Source organism: Strigops habroptila, chromosome 12, assembly GCF_004027225.2.
Source record: "Strigops habroptila isolate Jane chromosome 12, bStrHab1.2.pri, whole genome shotgun sequence".
Classification (NCBI taxonomy): Eukaryota; Metazoa; Chordata; class Aves; order Psittaciformes; family Psittacidae; genus Strigops; species Strigops habroptila.
In genome coordinates this window covers 21,889,886-21,906,798 of record NC_044288.2, presented here as the reverse complement: position 1 = coordinate 21,906,798, position 16,913 = coordinate 21,889,886, and the positions used below count along the sequence as shown (strand labels likewise).

General features: G+C 49.5%; 1 protein-coding gene across 4 annotated transcripts in view; it reads right to left on the bottom strand.

The window, feature by feature from the left end:
* Positions 1-16,913, bottom strand: part of PCDH1 (protocadherin 1) — a 59,941-nt gene that overhangs the window by 17,806 nt on the left and 25,222 nt on the right. For 3 of the 4 annotated variants that reach the window (XR_003994150.1, XM_030504478.1, XM_030504476.1), the window contains exon 4: positions 14,921-15,140. Coding sequence is in view for 3 of the 4 variants with exons in the window: in XM_030504478.1 (XP_030360338.1) it covers positions 14,921-15,140 (220 nt within the window). In the remaining variant the exon portion in view is untranslated. Of the gene's footprint in view, positions 1-5,894; positions 5,927-14,920; positions 15,141-16,913 lie in introns of all 4 variants that reach the window. The other variant, XM_030504477.1, reaches the window with a different exon arrangement.

Below are 16,913 nucleotides of genomic sequence, written 5' to 3'. Positions count from 1 at the left end.
GCATCGCTGAGACATATAATGGCTTCTGTAGGGGACTGGAGACCTGTCCCATGGCTCCTACAGGACTGTGCCCTGTGCATGGCTCCAGAGGCTGAGGACACTCTCTAGATGCTGGGGACACTCCATGTGCTTGCACTGAAAGCCTCGGGACAGCAACCCAGCCACCGCAAGCTGCCAGGCAGAGGGTGTGTTAAAGCAGCAAATGCTCTTACAGGAGGAACCTGAGCACCTAATCCTTGATCTCTACCTTTGTGCCTGAGCCTGTGTAAAGCAGGGGCCTCATCCTCTCTGTCCCAGCCCCTCTCTGCAGGGATGGGGCTCAGGGAGAGCACACAGAGGGGTCCCCTCCAGCCCACACCCCACAGTGTGAATCACAGCCCCCATGTGCGGGGCTGGGTTCAACACCCTGGCTCTGCCGCAGCCCATGGCTCCAGCCAGCCTCGCTCCAAGGGTTAATCTTCCACTCCAGAGCTCCTCAAAGCTAATTAGAAAGAGCCTGGGCAAGTGTGGCAGCACACAGCCACCCTGCACTTATCTCCCCACTTCCGGGGCTCTGCCCTTATCATTTAATTAAAGCTGCAGTGCGCTTCCCTGCCTGGCAGCAGCTCATCAGGGAGCGCACTGGAGCTTGAGGCAGCGCCTTTGCCAGTTCACTACGGAAGAAGCAGGACAAAGGCAGGGAACATACCCCAGGAAGGACAATAAAAGGGAGAAGAAGACAGAGCCCCTTTGTGCTGGCAGCAATGTTGGACGGGGCTTGGAACAACCTGCTCTAGCGGAAGGTGTCCCTGCTCGTGGCAGGGGGTTGGGACTGGATGAGCTTTAAGGTCCCTTCAACACAAACCAGTCTGGGATTCCGTGACTGGGTGGGCAGGGAGGGACTAAGCCCCATCCCCAGTGCCAGCCATGATGCTCTTCGTGGGGATGCAGGGTCCTCCCAGCTTTACATGGACCTCCGGGATGTCAGCCTGGAGGTCTGACAGCAAGTGCCACAGGCAGGATGGGAGGCACTACAGCCCAGCTCCATCTGCCAGCAGGAGCAGGACCCTGGACCCCCCACCCCAAAGCAGCAACCCCAGCAAGGCACGCTCAGATGCACCCTGACACCAAAGCCCATGCATGCTGCATGCTCCAGCAGCACAGCAAGCCACACTCAGCCCTCCCATAGGCAAGGAACAACCCGTGCCATGCAGCACCCAGCATCCCAAAGAGAACTGGGGACCCCAGTGTACTGGGGATGAGGCATGTGCAAGAGGGATGTCATCAAACAGCAGTAGCTGCAGCACCAGCTCTGCGAGGGAGGGCTGGGATGCATAAACCCTGAGAGCTGCTGCTGTTTGAAGGCCACACAACAGTGCGTGGGAGCAGCTCCACAGGGCTGCGTGCTGGGACTCAGGCATTTCGGGGCATGCAACCCCCAACTGATGCTGACAGCTTCCGTGCCAAATTCCACACCTCTCTTCCAAAGCATGGTTAAGCTAATGGGTCTTGAAAAGAACTTCTTATAATCAGTTTGTTAGCAGGGCTGAGCCAGCACGTCTTGTTCTCAAGAAACAGCTGGAACACCCCTGCTAAAACTTCAGAACACAAGAAAAAGGAATCGACCCGAGGGAAACCCAGCATGGAAAATTCAAGCCTTAGTGTTGGAAATCTGCTGAAGTGATAAGCAATCAAAACCAAGGCTGTATAATACAAAATGCCAAGCAGCCGGAGGCTGTACAGTCTATATAATGATCCTCATTGCAGGTTCCTAAAGCTGCTGGGAAGGTGCAGCCTGGTTGGGAGACGTATGCGTGTGCTTGGCACGTTCCAAGAGTGAGGAATGGAGCCATTCAGCCTTATGCCAACACTGCGCAGCCCTTCCACTGCTCCTGGAAGGGGTGGTCCTCTCCCACCATTGCTAATTCCTCAAGCCTTCCAGTCTCTTAATCATGAGTAAGAATTAATGCATGATATTTTAATTTCTTCTTTAGATTAATTTTTATCAAGACCAGTTTTGTCACCTCCAGGCTTGTAGCCACATGTGCAACCTTGGACTGCATCACAAGGTGCCCCAATTCATGTGCAAGGGGGCCTTAGGAGCACTGCTCTGGTTTTATGAGCACTCTATGTTTGCTCCTTGGTGGCTGCCTTTCATTGTAAGCTTGTACTAAAGCTCTTGTGTCAAGGAGAAAAGCACTGGCGTACGCATGTCTGCCTTTGAACAAAACCATTGTTAAGCTCCATCAACAATTTAATAATCTTTCTCTAGCAGGACAATGAATCAGGGGAAATTATTCTTGCAGGGGGGCCGGTAGCCACACAGTAAAGTGCTGCTCGAGGCCTTTGAAGTCACATAGGTGTTTAACTGACAAAAGAAATCACAACTTTATGAAAAGGGCTTGCCTCCAACAAGGAGAGCTGGAAACAAAGGAAACCGAGACCACTCAGAGGGAAGCAGAGCAGGGAAGGAAGAGCCTTTGGAAGAGAGTCAAGCCAAACCCCAAGGAAAACGGGAGAGGAAATGACAGTATGGATTTGCATGCATACGCTTTGTTTTCTTTCCACAGATCTTTCCTGGGCTGCTTAAGAGTAAAGTGAGCACATTCACTTGTCATTTCAGCTTTTTTGCAGTCTGTTCTGACTTTGGAAACATGCTGGCTGGCTCAGCCATGATGCACACACTGAGGAGGAAGAGGCCAGATCCTTGCCAGAATTTGTGGTGGATATTTGAAGGAACAGGGAATGGGCATTAAATTGAGGACTGATGCTCTCAGGCTTGAGGAGGAAATGTCTGTGTTGATGGAGGATGCATGCATAGGCCTGGATACCACACCCAGCCACAGAGAAGCAAATGCAGGTGGAATCCAACACACAGCAGTGAGCATTAGACCAGGGCTACGGTCACAAAAATCTGGAGGAATGGCCCAACAGCAAATGAGTGTGTTTGACTGCTTGAAGAGCCCACACAGAAGAGCCTGAACCTCTGAACTACCCAGCCCACTTCTCTGCAGTGAAGAGACGTGCCATAAACCCAGCTGAACATGCACGTTATTGATGCCTCAAACACCCACAGCCTCAGAGGTTGAAAATCTGCAGTGGAAACTAAATGGGGAGGGATTTTGTTGCTGTCACGTAGCAGGAGCAGCCTATACACTGGTCACATCCTCCTGTGGTGCAGCCACAATATGTGCCAAGAAATCAATCCAGGTAGTCAAAGTTTCTGAATTGAAGCACTTGCCATCTTGCTGGTATAATCCCCCACTGGGGCATTGAAAGGATCTGCAGCGGTGATGGCCACAGCAGGGCAGAAGTCATCTCGTCATGTAAACATAGGAGGTATCAAAACGCAAATGAAGCTTGCTAAAAGTGCAGCTTGGAGCAGACAGGAGGATATCAGTGGTCTGATGCAAATGGGGAGGTTTAGGAATGAGGCAGACTGGTTACGATTTGTATGGAAGATCCAGGGGAAAAGCCTAACTCCTGATGAATACTGCCCTGCCCTATGTTTGTTATTAGGATGGCAGAAAGGCGCTCTTCTGGGAGAGTGGGAAAAAGAAGGATAATCGCTTCCGATAGGGAATATCAACCTCCAGCTACCCCTGAGTGCTGCAGTTTACAGACTGCTGGAGGTGAGATGCAATAAAGTTTGCACCACTCAAGGGAGACCTGCCAGAGGCAGTCCTAAAGGCGCAGGATGAATAAAACATGCTTGAAGAAATGAGCGAGGATCAAACCTGCTGCCTAGCATCCTGGCAGGACAAGGGGGATACATCATCGCCTTGCGTTGGCAAAGGGGATTTGCCAGCTCTGTCACCTCCAAAGCGCAGCACAAGGGAACAGCAGGATGATCACAAGAAGGTTTTGATTTCATGGTCCAGCAGAGATGTCTGAAAACTTCCAGAATCAGTCCAAGGGCATAATTTTTACAGATTATTTGTCAAAAGGGAGAAGATGGTAATAGCAGATTTGCTCCTTATGCACAGTCCATAGCAATAGATATGTGTAGCACTGAGCAAAGCAGCAGTGTACCTGTTTGAAAAAGCAGCTCAGAACTGGACAGGTAGATAGCTCAAAAGGATCTGTGATTTGAGAGGTTTAGGATCAGCAATTGACCATTTGAAGGAAGCCATTAATCATCATTAAGGAGGTTTATGTCCTGAGGTCCCAAAGGCAAAGCAACATGAGTCTTGTGTCTTCTGATGTGGGTTAGCAAAGAGAAAACAGGCCTTAGAGATGAAAAATAGAATGTGTGTGGCCAAAGGGGTTTACCTGCAGCAGGGAATTGCCTGAGCATGGGAAGGGTTCAGGATATGGCTGCTGATAGGGAGAACAATAACGTGAAAGCAGCACTCGTTTCAGGAAAGGCAAGATATTTGCCTTCTCTCCCTGATTTATCTGCATCTCTGTGGGTGCCCCTTCCTCTGTGGCTAATAAGCAGCAAGATGCTAGACACGGAATACACAATTCCTTTTGCTTTTATTCATTTTCTTTCTAGATATAATAAGTCTTGCTTTTGTCAAGATCCCTGTTGTCTGGGTAATTTCATCTAGAGATCCTCAAGGAACAGAGATCTCCATATCACTCCAAGTTTAATATCTTGGTTTTAGCTGGCATATTTTCAAGCAATAACTTATACAGCCAAAGAAGAAGAAAAAAGATTACTTATGTCTAATTGGCATTATACTAATTACCAGCAAAATACGTCAGGCAAATATCACATCTACTCACTCCCTGTCATTTTACATTCCCTACTCCATCTTCTCCTTCCTCGGCAGCTATAAACCAACACAACATGCTGTTCTGACACATCCCTGAACAAAGATCATATCCTAACCCTTTCCCTCTTTCTCTTGCTGCCTCCTTGCTTTTTCCCTTCCAAGCAAGGTTGTTTAAAAACAGACACAGACATACAATGGATTGAGAACTGTTTGGTTTATGAATTTGTGCCCATCCTGCTCTTCTCTGCCAGATCCCCTCCCCAGCCTCTCCCAGTGTTTCTTGTACAGATGGTTTATGGCCATCCCTGTAAGAACATTTAACCTTTTATATCTGAGTAAGTATATGAACACAGACAGACTAAACCAGAGGCACACGTCCTTTCACACATGGGCCACCAGAGCTGATTTATTCCTGACTCATGGCATTTTTGCCAGTTTACCTAAATGATTTTATGAGCAAAACAAGTTAAACCTGATAATGCCAGTCTTATGCTGGAGCAAGGGTCCTGAGTGTAAATCTAAGCATCTCTAAGACCCACAAGGAGCACTGTCCTCATCATCCAGCTCATTTTGAGGCTTTTGCCTGAATCAGAGCACCTCTCTACCAGACAAGTTGGGAGGTGAGCACTGTGCATGGAGCAACCCTTCCCAATGGACAGGATGGATGAAGCAACACTGACTGAAAGAGTTTAGCCAAGCAGATATGAGATGTGCTGAGGTGGTTGGCCTCAAAGCCCAAGAATAAGATCTGGCTTGTTTTTAGTGATATGGCGGTGGAAGAAGCACCCGTGTAGGATTTGGTATCCATCAGACCCTGGGCAGTCCTATTCTCCCGTCAGGGAGGTGCAGCCCTCCTTTCCCACAAGGAGTGAGGCTGAAGCCCACTGCAGAGATTATCTGGGTCCAACCACACTGCCCAGGGAAGAAGAAGCTCACCACCATGTGGCTTCCCTACTCTGCTATTGTGTCAGCACCGGCCCTGCATGGTTGCATCAGCTCACATGAAATGAGCCCTGGTTCCTGCAGGGGAACCTCAGCTCTCTGAAAGGCGAACGCAGCGGCTGATATGGTTAGATAAGCTCTGAGTCAAAGCAGCCTATCCTTGGTATCTCTCGCCAGATGCCATGACTAATGTTAGATTTATGGAGTGTCCCCTCCGCAAGTAAAGCAAAGAGCTAGCGTTACAGCACTTACTGGAGGCGACTTCAAATCAGGATGGATGAGAGCTTGTGGGAAGGAGACAGAAAGAGAGATTCATTAATAGTGAGAGCACAAAGGATGAAATCCTGGGGAAGAGTGAACAACTGAGATTGACATTTGACCTCACATTGATTCCACTGAGGACAGGAATGAATCCCTTATCCTCTCTCTCATGCCTACAAGAGGGATTTTCCACCTGAGGGATCTACACCTGACCAATCCTTCAAACTGAGGCACATGCTATTTCTATGAGAAAGAAAATGCAGCGTGAAGTCCTCAAGAAGCTCAAATGGGTGACTTCATAAGCTTCTCTAGCATTAAGTTTAAATCCCACACTAATGCAGGTCCCTTTACATGGGAAGCGGTATTGCCAAGCAGGAAGGTTTATAGAGATGTGCAGGAGCATTCAGAGGCAGATAAAGGAGAAATAACTGACTTAGATCACACAGGAGCTGGAAATGGCATGTCAAATTACTTCAAAAGGAGCTTTCTAAGGAAGCAGGTCTTTGAAAACAACAAATAGTCTGGGGCTGCTGAGGGATCCTAGTTGTCTGTTGCTTTTACACTTAGTCACTGTTTCTGGTTTAGATGTATTCTAATCCTCACCTGGCTGTTCAGTGCCCTTCTGCCAAAGCCCTGCTTTCTGCAAGTTTAGCTCTTTGTGGAGCCACGGGTTAGGAAAATTGCTCTGACTTCAGAGTAATATGGCCAAAAAAAAGAGTGATCCAGCAAAACTTCAGCCTGATCAGCTCCCCAGTCCAGTTCACCATTCAGCCAAACTGCTGTGCTGGCACGACAGGGCACATGGCACAGGGACAGGGATGAGCAAACCAGGACACAGAGGAGGGGAGCTGCCTATTCTGGCAGTCTTGCTATCAAAACACACAGGGTGCTGGCTGTGGTTAACTGGTTCATCAACAGAAATGCTAACAACTCAGCTGCTGGCTCTCCCTCATGGATGTCCTGTTCCAGTGAGACACACCGGTTGCCCAAGGAAGATGTGAATGCTCCACTCCTGGCAGAGTTCAAGGCCAGGTTGGATGGGGCTTGGAGCAGCCTGGTCTAGTGGAAGGTGTCCCTGCCTATGGCAGGGGGTTGGAACTGGATGAGCTTTAAGGTTCTTTCTGACCCAAACCGTTCCATGTTTCTATGCTTCTATGTCACATCTGCAGTTGCTCCAGAGAACCTGTCCAAGGGCAGGAGACTGGGTTCAAAGCCCTGTTTAAATGCAGATTTTAAAATGATATAGAAAATATTTCTATACAAAACCAAACACAACAGAAGAGTCTGAGGGAGCTTCATCCAACCCCTCGTTCTGATGAAACGTCCTCCTTGGAGAGCAACATGGTACAAATGAAAAAGGGACCCACCCTCTTGTTCCTGTTGCAGACCTAATTCTGAAAGCTTCTTCCTGTAACACACTTTAGCAAACTTGAGTTGAACCCATGAATAGTTTGAGGATGACATAAGCCACTCTTTGGAAAATAGACTTTGCAATAGAAAGGGTGTTTAGATTTGGTCCGGATAAGAACAACATTTGCATGGGCATTTGCAACCACTGCCAGGCAAAACAGAAAACCCTTATTCTGTGCAGGCTGAGTGGCAATAAACTGTATCTCACCTTGCAGCCACCTTGTGAAGGGTTCCCTGTTTCAATGTTACCAGGGCTGCCCGAGTGCGTGTTCTGCCAGGTGAATGCTACAACCCAGCCTGCTGAGATGGAATGGTGGTGGAAAATGTTCCTGCCCGGGACTGAAGAATGTACATGGCATTGCTTGGTCTCCCTGCACTGGAAAACTGGGAAATCCTTTTTTCCCTGGGACAATAGAAGTTGCCTTCCCTGCATAAGCTCATTTATAATTCTTAGATAAAAATTACATGCTCCCATCTGTTTGCAGTTGGTTCCTATATGAAAAGACTCAAAGTTTTCTGTGGAGCTGACCAAGCCTAGAGAACTGGGAAGCGTGGTTCCAAAAAGCAAGGTGAGTTTTGGGCTGGCTTTCAGCACATTCTCCAAGCCTTGGGTCTCTGCAGTACTGTGCATTAAATCAGCAAGTTTAGAGCAGGGTCACCTCCCTGAGATGTGCACTCACACAAATGGAAGAAAGAAAAAAGATGAAGAATAGTGACAGGATTTTCTCCATCCAGTATGTTCAGAGCACGGAGAATGTGAAGGACACAAAAGAAGGGAGATGACATTCACTAATTCCCATCACCTTGCCACAGACAGCAAGAGGGAATGGAAGATGTCACAGCCCAGCTCGGGGTCACAAGGAATAGCAGAAAACTCAAAAACTCCCATCTTGAATGCAGGAGGCACACATACAGCCACAGGGATCTATATATTCTATAAGAGAAGGCACCTTCCTGCTGAAATATGAAGCTTTTCGTCTCTCAGGCACTGACTGAGAACTGCTGTCCTGCCTTGATTTTCCATAACCACATAATGCGACCACAGTTCAGGGACAGAAAGGGTGAAAAAAGTAATCAGAATCCAACAGGGAAACTTAGTTCCTTCAAAGAGCTCCTCTGGAGTTGTCCAGGATCTGCCAATGCTCTTTGGAGAACCTGAGGACAATCTTACATGCGCGATACCACATAATCCTGTGAGGCAAGAAAGACATTGTCAAATAAATTATTAAAGCTATTTTGGACAATGTCAGAAGTAAGTAGCATCCTTCTTAGAAGGTCTTGAGAGGATTAAAGGCATTCTCTGTAGCTAGTAACAATGCAGTTGGTATTCAGTGTGGGGAAGAGAAACCAGTTGTACCCTGTTTACCCTGGGCTCCTTGGTGCAACTGAGGTGAGGAAGGTGACCTGGCTGACATGGCATCCCACAACTGCTCTGACCCAATGGCTCTGTCGTAACAGAGAGTTTACCCAGGCACGGGTGCTGGAAAACATGGAAAAGAAAAGAATGAGGGTGAGAACAAGTTTGCAGTTACAGCTCAACAGAAACGACGTGTTGAAATCGTGATGGTGTAATCCATGACCATTTGCAATCTGTCGGATGTTGCCTCTCCCGATGAAAATCTTTCCCTACATCTCTCTTCAGTAATACTTAGGAGAATCAGAAGCTGTCTTTGGGGATGAACCAATATTAAGTGAAGAAAGAAGAGAAGCTCACAATTTCTTATGAAGAAATGCAGATGCCTGCAGAGCTGAAGATCACTGAGGAACCCAGATGTAACTTGTAGAAGCAGACGAGATGCAGGAGATGGTCACAGACAGGATGTGTGTCCTGAACAAGATCAGGACTCAGAAACTACTAGTAATGACAAAACATCACAATAAGTAATTCCAGCCCTGGTGTCAACAGCCACTGTTAAAAAGGATCAGTTAAATAAAATCCCAGTGTTTCAGCTAGAGAGGAATCCAAGCACCAGCCAGACCCAAGTCAACAGCCCTTAGATGTGTGACCTGCTGGTTCTCAGTCAGAAAGGGGACACAGTGCCAGCCAGAGACCATCTTTCTTTGTTCCACAGACAGCATCATTTATCTTACCCTCTGCCATACCCTCAGTGTTCTCCTAAAAGGTGTGAGATCTTTCAGTAAGAGCCATGTACCAGACAACCTGTCTGGGCTCACAGTGTTTGACCAGGACACAGCACAGAGCTTGCTTGAATCCCACAGCCGAGACAGAAACCCAGTCAAAAGCATTCCTCAGTGCTCTGCAACAAAGCAAAAGTGCTGCAGGGTCTGTTTGAAAACAAATCTGCAGACTGAACATGTGCCTGGAACACTTTCTGCAAGACAAAAGGGACATTTAGAGATAATGCAGAAAAAAGAATAGGGTTTAAGATCCAGAGACTTCACTCTGCCAGAGGAGGAGAGAGACAGTCATTTTTTTTTGGTCCCATCTGCTGGCTGAAAGGAACTGAACAACAACAGCAGCGAGAATCTTAAAAAGAAGCTCATGACTGGACTGACATGAAGGAGAAGACAGGAGCTAGTGGCTGCCCAGTGCTGCAAATCCATCCCATCACCATGAGCAGTGAGAAGGAACTCTTGGCTTGGGATTCCTCTTCTGAGCCACCCACCTTCTCAAGGTGCTGTGATATTGCAGGGGGCACACACAGCGCCGTGATAGGCAGCAGCAGCTCTGTTCGCATGCGATGGACACACATGCCTGTTGTGAGGCTATGAAGATGAACACTAGCAGTCACATTATCTCTGTGCCTGGTGCTGCTATGGATGCCACTGAGTGCTGCTGAGAGCTGTGGGCTATCATCTGGACACATCCACACCGCTAAAAGGTTGTTGGCAAATTGGCCATCACGCAGAGAAAAAACGATATGAAGGAAGGGAAGATTTGAACTATAATCAGAAGTGTAGCAAAGGGGAGCAGGAGGAAAATATCTCCCCAGGCTGCCTTTGCAAGGGTTGCCAAAAAGCAGCACACACATCCAAGATGTGCCAGATGTTGCTGCTGCCCAGGAATGGGGCTGCAGGTCTGTGGTGGCGTCATGAGCAGATGGCAATGGCTGGGAGGAGCGCAGAGAAAGGTGGGAGGGAAGGAAGAGAGACCCAGCTGCCAAAGTATCTTGCCTTGGCTCTGCTCACAGTAAGGGACTTGACTCAGTTTTTGAGTGTATCAAAGAGAACTTTAAATGTTGACTTGCTCACATGTGATCTACAAGTATGCATCGTGAGGTGTCTCCTAATGTTGTAGGATTCAATGGAATGAAATGGGAGCTAGAGCAGCTCAAGCAGAATTCAAGTGTAGGCTTGTGAAACTGGGGACAGAGAGGATGTGCCACTGGAAGCGATCACTTGCCACCATTTGCCATCAAAATGGGACCTTTCCAAAAGAGTGCTCACACTCAGTCGTGGTGAGATGAAGAAATCACAGCGTGGAATGTTATGGCTTGTGTCATGCAGGGGTTAGACAAGCCGCTCCTTCTGGCTTTGTATCAATCTACCAATCTTTCTTGAAACAAACGATAATCTGGACTGAAAGGGTTTAATGAAGTCCAGCAGTCAAACCCTGGCAATGGTATCTCAATTCCTTTGCTCAAGCTGTGCTGAGGTGTACAAAGGAGGCAGGAGACCATCAAAAAAAGACTGGTCTTGACGGAAAAGCCTATGGCTATGAACCAGGCGAGAGGGTTTTCCATCTAGCTCTGCCACAGAGTCCCAAAGCCACACTGCTCATGCGTCGTATGCCGGAGGCAGCCGATGCAGCCTTGGCTTTGCCATCCAAGAGCAGTTGGAGACCTGCCTCATGGCTCGGGAGCACTGGGATGCTGCAGCCCCTCATCTGGGGGTCACCCAATGCTAGCAGACAGCTCAGAAATGCAGATTATGATTTTCTGTTTCATTCCCCACCTAGGGTGGAATCTCTTCCCTGGAAGGGGAGCTGCGAGGATAAACTCATTAACATCTGTGAAGTACAGATACTACTGCACTAAGTGCATCGTGAAAGCTCAGGAGATGATTGTTAATTACATATTCAGTGCGGGATTGTGATGGCATGCATAAAAAATGGCATGGGGTGCCCACTTTAAATAATGGGGATAAAGCAGTTTAAACATTTGGCCCTGTTCTGTGGGCTGAATTCAGAAATACTTCATGCGATACATCATCAGGTACCTCTGTACCACACAGGGACAGAGCGAAACAGCCTTGATGTAACGGTTCCTAAATTGCACATATTTGGCCCTGTAATCTTCCTAAATTCTCTCCATCGTCAATGGAGGGAGACTGGCACTTTCATCATCCAAGCTCTGCATGTATTATGGCAGGGCAGATCCTCTGCAGAGCAGAATCACTCCCAGGCTCCTTCCAACTAAAGCAAATCTGTGATACAGGGGGAGCAGATGTCTTTAGCGAAAGCAACGGGTGGCCAAGTGGGAGACTAAGCTCAGTTCCCAGCTCAGTGTACCCCACAGAAGTGAATAACAGCACGGCAAAATGTTGGGGAGGAAACAGTGGGCAGCTAGGTAAAATACCAGGGATGACAAATGCCTGGGATGAGGGAGGAGCTGGCACATCAGTGCCAAGATACTGGAGAAGTCTTCATCAGAAACATCGTAATTCCTCCTGAAAAGGACCTGGCTCAGCCCCTGCAATACAGCATTTTACTGCAGTCTGCACAGTCAAAAGTGTCCAAAAAAGGAGGACACTGATATGTGTGTTAATCAAGTGAAGAACCATCTACAAAGAAAAGGCATGGATCTGTCTTCCAGTTGAGAAGCTATAAATAGCCTTGCATACTTGCTTATCAGATTGGTTCGGCTGCAGGGATAATCTCCTGGAGAAAGCAATGGAAGCCCTGTTATGTTGGATATTTATAACTAGATGAAAGCCTAGAAAATGCACAGTCGTGTCAGTCTTGCGCTCGTGCCGCGAGATAGGGTGTGTGGGATCCAACTCATCTCTTCAGTTTAATATAAGGTCAAGGATGGCTTAATCTTCCCAGATTCACGAAAACCAGTATCCGATCTCTTTGAGGGGCTGGTGCTGCTTCAGAAACCGAGACAAGGGCATGGTGAGACAGTCCCCTAAAAGGTCATGATGGTCCCATATCACTGGAGACTCTTTGCAGGAAGCAAGGGATGATCCTTCTCTGGACAAACAAGGTGGAGATGTCTTGTTTGCACCAGGGAGATGTCTGATGTGCCACATCTCGGGCAGGCAGCCTATGAGAAACCTGCTCTGATGAACAGATATAACATGACCAGTACCTCCTAATCTCCAAATCGCCTGGCCTGGTGCCTGCTTAATGGATCACGATGCTGACCCCAGCCCCTAAGGTTCGTTGAACTGCCTTTGCCAGATTATCTGCAGAGCACCAGGACCAACTAGGGTTAATGCTGGTGGATTCCCCAAAGCCTTGGCCCGCCCTGGCCTCTGCACTGATCCTGGTTTATACAGGTCAGGATGGCTGCTGGAGGCACTGGAGCCTGACTTCCCAACACTGCCATGTGAAGGGAGCCGAGACAGGACAGGCTGGGGGATGGAGAGCAGAACAGGGTTACAGTCATCCCCTGGGAGCCTCTGCATACGCTGTGGATTTGTTCATGGATGGGTGTGTGGTGTTTCTGTCCTCCTGGGCTATGAACACACACAGGGTGTCATGTGTGAAGGGAGGGAGCTGCCTAATGCATAGGGCAGGCTGGGTTTGGTGATGCTGTGGGCAGGAAACCATGCCTGGGTGCTCCATCACTGAGAGCCCCTGCTCCAGGCAGTGTCCCCCAGCCTTCCTTGGGTCTCCCCATCCCCACTGGACAGACAGTGAACATCCCAAGCACTACAGGCAGCCCTCCCTGCCCTCCATCTCCTGCCACAGATCTTCCAGGTCCTGTTCTCTGTCACAGAATCAGGGAATGGTTTGGGTTGAAGGGACCTTAAAGCTCATCCAGTTGAAACCCCCTGCCACGGGCAGGGACACCTTTCACTAGAGCAGGTTGCTTCAAGCCCTGTCCAACCTGGCTTCTCCTCTTTCTACTTTTAGCCCTGCTCCTCCCTCATCACCTCTGGGTTGCCTTTCACCTTCAGGGGCTCAAACTTTCCTCTTCCAGGCCCATCATCACCACTGCTCCGCTATATCCTTCAGCACAGCCATGTGGCACCTCCTTGCCCACATGCCCTTCAAGCCTCTCTTGCAGGTACAGGCTGGTACTCTAGGGCACTTGGGAAGTCTATTACTGTTGTCCTGTGCCAGGACTCCAGGAACCTCTTCATACTGCTCTTCCCAGTTGACTGGCTGGTACTTTTGAGAAGAAAGTGATGGGCACGACACTCCTAGACAGGAGGATGCTTCATATTGCAAGAGCAATATGGATTTGGGAACCCTGCCAGACCTGGCACCACCATGCCTTGCTTCAAAGGTTGTAGCATAGCAAACTCCAGTGTTACTCCAGGAAGTAACCTGGAAGAAGGAAGAGACATTCCACTAGACCTTCAAGACCACAGATTACCCTGAGCCCCATGTGTTCCTTGATGGGGAGACGCAGCAGGTTTGCAGCTCCCTGGACACACTCTCAGCCCTTTTCACACCATATACAGACCTGTCCCAAAGTCAAGGATGCTCCCAGGAGTAGGAGGACACTTCAGGAGAACACTCTGCATGTCCTCTTTTTCCCTCCCAGAGGTTTCTCTGAACTTGCCAGCCCCACTGCAACCTCCCCTTGGTACAAGAGCACAGAAGGCAGCAGGTACAGGAAAGTAGATGTTATGTGCACAGCCAGAGCCAAATCCAAGGAAGCAACTTAAGCTGGCCAGAGAACATAGCTTGGGGAGTGGGCTCACTGGGGGTAGTCAGGCAGGCAGCACAGAGGCAGCACAAGGAGCAGAACTGGGGTTGAAGCTGTGCCAGGGCAGGGGGAAGCCAGCTCTCCCGCAGTGAGGCTGCAGACACCTCCCGTGGGGTTCTCAGGTAAAGGTGGCGCCGAGCAGGAGGTCCCAGTGAAGGCAGGACACTTTGCTCTCAGGTTTGCCACCACCACGCTCCCTGATCCTCCGCTCCATGTAACTCCTCACCCCAGCCTGTGCCACTAAGCTCTCCCCCTCTGCTCCTCAGGAAACTCCACAGCTCTAACACCCACCACAGCACGGAGAGCTGCATCACACCCCGACCACCCCTGCACCCCTGCCCTGCCATGGGGGCACCCATGGGACCATCTGACTGTGGCACGGAAGCTCACCATCAGCTACAACCCCCTCCACATGCTGCCTGTGCTGCCACCTTGGACCATCCTATTGGGCCCCCTGTCTACACCATGCCAAACCCCTCTGCCTCTTGCCAAACCCATCTTCCTCCTCATCTTCCCACTCCCATATCTCCTTGCCTCCCCCAGGCCTCCTCTCCCTCACCCACCTCTCCCCTCCCCACCTTGTCCTTGCTGCTCTCTTGTTTTGAGCCTCACCTCCAGCCTCCCAGCCCCACATGGCAAGCCTGTCCCGTCCGAGCTCCTCGCCCCATCCCACCCGCACCAGGGGAGGTGCAGCACTGGGGATGGAGAGCCCTGGCGCAGGGTCCCTGGGATGGGGCAGGCACGCGTGTGGCGAGCACGTACCGTTCTCGGGGTGCTCCATCTCCCCGATGCTGCCATCGGGTGTGGTGCGCTCGTAGTGGTCCTCAGGCAGGGCCAGTGGCCCAATGCGGGGCCCTGACGATGATTTGCTGCTCGGGGTCTCTGACTCCTCCAGCCCGCTGTCGTAGTAGCTGTGCTGGGAGGGATCCTGCAGGTCCTGAGCCTGGCTGGCTGCAGAGAACGTCACTCGGCGATGAGGTAACTGGGAGACAAGAGAAAAGCTGTTGTATCACCCACCCAGCGATGAAGGCAAAGAGGGGGGTCAGTGCTCCCAACACCAGAAGGGTCCATCACCAGCCCCACACAGCCACATGTGTGGGGCTCCACCCCAGGCAGGAGCACCCCATCAGACACCAGCCCATGCAGGGAGCACACCTTGCACAGTCCCTGCACTCCCCTGATCCAGCAGCTCATGCTCCAGCCTCCTCTTCCACCCAGAGACAATCCTGGGCAGATGCCCTTTCCCGTCATGGGTAAGCTCCAGTAAGGAGCCCCATTAGCACGGCATCCTGCATCACTGGCACCCCCCCCACCCTTCATCTGGGGTCTCCAGACTCTGTATGCACCCTGGGTGCTCTCAGAGACCCCGCCTCAGAGACCCACCCGTCTTAGCCCACCCAAAAGCCTCTCTGATGGGATCACTGCCCAGCACAGAGCCACGGTGATGCCATCCCGCACCTTCCAGCCTCTGACCTGACACCACGGCTCATCCCAAGAGATTCTCCATCAAGGGTCATCACCACTTCTTTTGTCTGCTTGTTAAACATTTCAATGACCTTACTTTACACTTTCTCTCCCCAGCGTTGCCTCATGCCTGGGAGGAGCTCCCTGCAAACAGCCATTAAGCTACACCATTATCCTCCTCCAAACCCTTCCATAAAATCCTTCTTTGTGATGATTACTGAGGAGTGGAAGGGGTAGCACGAGTTCACAGGGCAAGAGCAGGATGAAGCGTGCAGAGAATGAAAAACAAACACCGAGAGAGAGAGAAAAGACACAAAATCGCCCATAAACATAGGAGGGAGACCAAGAAAGGAGCGATTTGATGGGGATCTGAAGGCGATCAGGATAGAGAGGAACCAACACACCACTTAGGCTGATGTCTTTACTACAACTGAGTGGCAATCAGGCATCCCACACAGGTACCGCCAACGAGGAAGGGGAAGGAATTGAGCCTAATGGAGGGAAGGAACACACAGGGAGCATTTAGATGAGCTACCTGCTTTTTAGGTTGGTTGGACCTGATTAAATTCACCCCAGATGCTTAGAGACCTGATTTAAGTCACTTCAGAGGTGTTATGGCTTTTTTTTTCGGCTTTTTTTCTTTCTTTTTGCCTTTTATACTTTTTAAAAAGAATTTGTAGAGAATCAGGGAGCTTCCAGAAGCCTGGAAGTGATCTAAAATAGCACCTGTCTCTAAAGAGGAGAAAAAAGAAGAGCTGGAGAATTACAAAGCAGTTAGCTTAATTTCAGTTCCTGGAAAAATACTGAAACAGATAAAAGAACTCTTTGTAAGTACCTACAAGATAACAAGAAAATGAGTAACAGCCACTGTAGGTTTGTCACAAACAAACATGTCAAGCCATTGAACTTCTCCCTTTGAAAAGACATCAGGCCTCGTGGATGGAGGAGGAGCAGTAAATGTTATGTCTTGACTTTAGGAAGTTTTTTGACACTGTTTTAGACGATGTTCTCCTAAGTAATGCAGGAAAAACAATGTAGGTGCAGCATAGTACTTCCCTGCTCAGGTAATATAGTGCAATTCACTGCAGGGTGGATGGGAGGCATTCAGAAAGTTGGAGTCAGAAAGTAATTACTGCAGACAGGCCTTTCAGCTGGGACGATGCATCAAATGAAACTCTTCGGGTTGTGTCCCGAGTCCCTCCAGCCCGTGTTTTCATTAACTGCTTGGCTGCCAGATGTGGAATAGATCTGTCACATTTGCACACCGTGCAAGCAGCAGGCTGGCTGAGGG